Source organism: Macrotis lagotis, chromosome 3 (assembly GCF_037893015.1).
Source record: "Macrotis lagotis isolate mMagLag1 chromosome 3, bilby.v1.9.chrom.fasta, whole genome shotgun sequence".
NCBI classification, from domain to species: Eukaryota; Metazoa; Chordata; class Mammalia; order Peramelemorphia; family Peramelidae; genus Macrotis; species Macrotis lagotis.
The window spans coordinates 281699816-281701988 of record NC_133660.1 but is presented as its reverse complement, the minus strand read 5'-3'; the positions used below and the strand labels follow the sequence as shown (position 1 = coordinate 281701988).

General features: G+C 67.2%; 1 protein-coding gene across 1 annotated transcript; it reads right to left on the bottom strand.

Annotated features, from left to right (window-relative positions):
* Positions 1 to 509: 509 nt before the first annotated feature.
* Positions 510 to 1739, bottom strand: POLD4 (DNA polymerase delta 4, accessory subunit). Its single transcript, XM_074230952.1, has 3 exons — positions 1400 to 1739; positions 1153 to 1264; positions 510 to 834 (listed from the first exon to the last, which is right to left on the bottom strand). Exons 1-3 carry the CDS (start codon positions 1668 to 1670, stop codon positions 810 to 812), a joined length of 408 nt encoding a protein of 135 aa, XP_074087053.1. The 5' UTR covers positions 1671 to 1739; the 3' UTR covers positions 510 to 809.
* Positions 1740 to 2173: the final 434 nt, after the last annotated feature.

Below are 2173 nucleotides of genomic sequence, written 5' to 3'. Positions count from 1 at the left end.
CTCCAATGGTTCAATGGCGAGCCAGGAGCCACCAGAGGGCACTCAAAGGCAGTCTGGTTTGTGGGCTAAAGGCTGGTGGTTTTCCAAGTTGTGTTTCCCCACTATAATAAACATAACGCACAAGTCAGGCCATCACATCTAAGATAACAGTCCTATTGTGAACGATAACCACCAGCCCACCTCTCCATCCCACCCCTTTCTGAAGGGGGTGGTGGGCTCACCTTGCCAGGCACCTACAGGCAGCTAGCTGCCTTTCAAAGCCTCCAGGTTCTTCAGGGCAAGATGCAGGTTGTGCTTAGGTGCTAGGGCTCCCCCTTGTCCAGGAAAGAGCCAGAACAGGCTGGCAGTTGGGCTGCCCAACTTGTTCTCTTTTATTAGCTTATAGAAGTCCCACCCACCTGGCAGGCTCAGACCAGGTACCTAGTGGGGGCCCCCCTTTGCCCTACAGAGCTCCTGTAGTCTGCACCGACCTTTTTCAGGGACCCAAATCAGGATGGATGTGCCAGATATCGAGAGGTACAGGAACTCGTTTTATTCGGGGGACAGGAAGACTACCTGATCAGACGGTTTGAAAAAGACTCAACGGATGAGTCAGACTCAGCCGGCTGGCAGAGTTGCCCCCAACCTGGAGCCCCCAGGCTCTGCTTTATTCCTCTCTTTGGAGAGATCCTTGCCACCCACCCCACCCCCACCCTCACTATCCCTCCAGTCCAGGGCTGTTTGAAGAAAAAGCAGTGGGTCCCCTGTCCATTCTGAAGGCACCTGGGAAAGCAGCAGGGATACTGGGCATCACTTCATGGCTGACTCCTTTAGATGGGGTACTGGTGCCAGAGGCTGCAGAGAGGAAGTGGAGATGGGCCCAGGCAAGAGTCAGAAATGGGCCTGCCTCCCCCTGCCCCCCCCCCAAACCAGTCCCTATGACTCTGGCTTTCCACTGTCAGCCTGACAGGGAAATGGAGCGAGATGGGAAACCTCTCCTTCCCCCCCTTCGGATAAGGGGGTCATCAGGGCCACGAGCCCCCAAGCGGCCAGGAGTTGCTGGGAAGCTTCTTTCAGACTCTCCCGGGGGTGGGGGTCCTGTGGATGGGCAGGGGCCGGATCACTGTTCTTTCCCTGCAGCCTGGTGCCCAGCCTCCCAAAGTCAGCTCTCACCTGCACTGGTATTGGGGGTCTCCGGGGTGGGCCCACAGCACCCTGAGCACCTCCTGGGGAGGACCTAGGCCCAGCTGCTCCGCGCGTTCCCATCGTTCCAGCCGAGTGATCCCTGCCAGGGAGACAGGATGCAAGAGGGATCTGGGCCGTGGGCCAGGGCCGGGATGAGAGAGGAGGCGCCACTGGCCGCGAGAGGACCCCCGCCCCCAGGTGAGGGCTTCCGGATCGCGGGAGGGCCAGCTCCTACCTGTGCAGGGTCCGAAGTGCCTGTCCAGGTCAAACTGCCTCAGTAGCTCCAAATGGCCTTGGGTCCCTCGGCCTGCGACGGGCTCCTCCGCCGGCTGCGCCCCTGTCCAGAGAGGCTGGCCTTGCCCCCCGGGCCCCTCCCCGGGCGCCCCCCCACCTCGCGGCCCTGGCCCTGGCCCGGGCCCCGCCTCGGCCTTGCCAGGCCCCGGCCCGCCCTTCCTGCGCTTGACTTTGGGGAAGGCGTCGCTGACGAGCCGGCCCTTCCGGCCCATGGCAGGCGCCCAGGGGCCCCAGCTGCCGGCCCGGGCGGCCGCGCTGACCCAGACGGGCGGCGGGCGGGCGGGAGGGAGGGAGTCCAGCCGCTTCCAGGCAAGGCCCGCCCCCCGCCCCCGCCCCCCGCCGTGCCAGCCGGGCCGGGCCAATGGCGGGCCGCCGCCGGGGGGCGGGGCGGGGCGGGGCCGCGGGGGCCCGGGGCCCCTGATCTCCGTGTCCGAAGGGCCCGGCCGCGCCTCCCCCGCCGGCCACGCCCCCGGCCCCCCGTCCCACGGGGGCGCCCCCCGCCCCGCTGGCTGCGCCAGGCCCGGACGTCCGGCCGGGGTCCGAGGGAGAGGGCTGCGGCTGCAGGAGCCTTGGCCCGGGCCCGCCTCGCCCGCTGCCCGGTCCGGCCCCGGCGGCTCGGGCACGGCACCGGGAGGGGTCGGGGCGGCCTGGCCCCAGCCCCACCGCCTCCCAGGAGCCCCCGCCCCGGCTCTGGACAGCTCCCTCGCGTCGCCCC

Bases quoted from the DNA above. Each gene is read 5' to 3' on its own strand.
- POLD4 (XM_074230952.1), bottom strand. From the start codon at position 1,670: ATGGGCCGGAAGGGCCGGCTCGTCAGCGACGCCTTCCCCAAAGTCAAG. The intron at 1,265-1,399 runs GTAGGAGCTGGC...TCTCCCTGGCAG, and splicing joins GCACTTCGGACCCTGCACAG to GGATCACTCGGCTGGAACGA. The intron at 835-1,152 runs GTGAGAGCTGAC...TCCTCTCTGCAG, and splicing joins GACCCCCAATACCAGTGCAG to CCTCTGGCACCAGTACCCCA.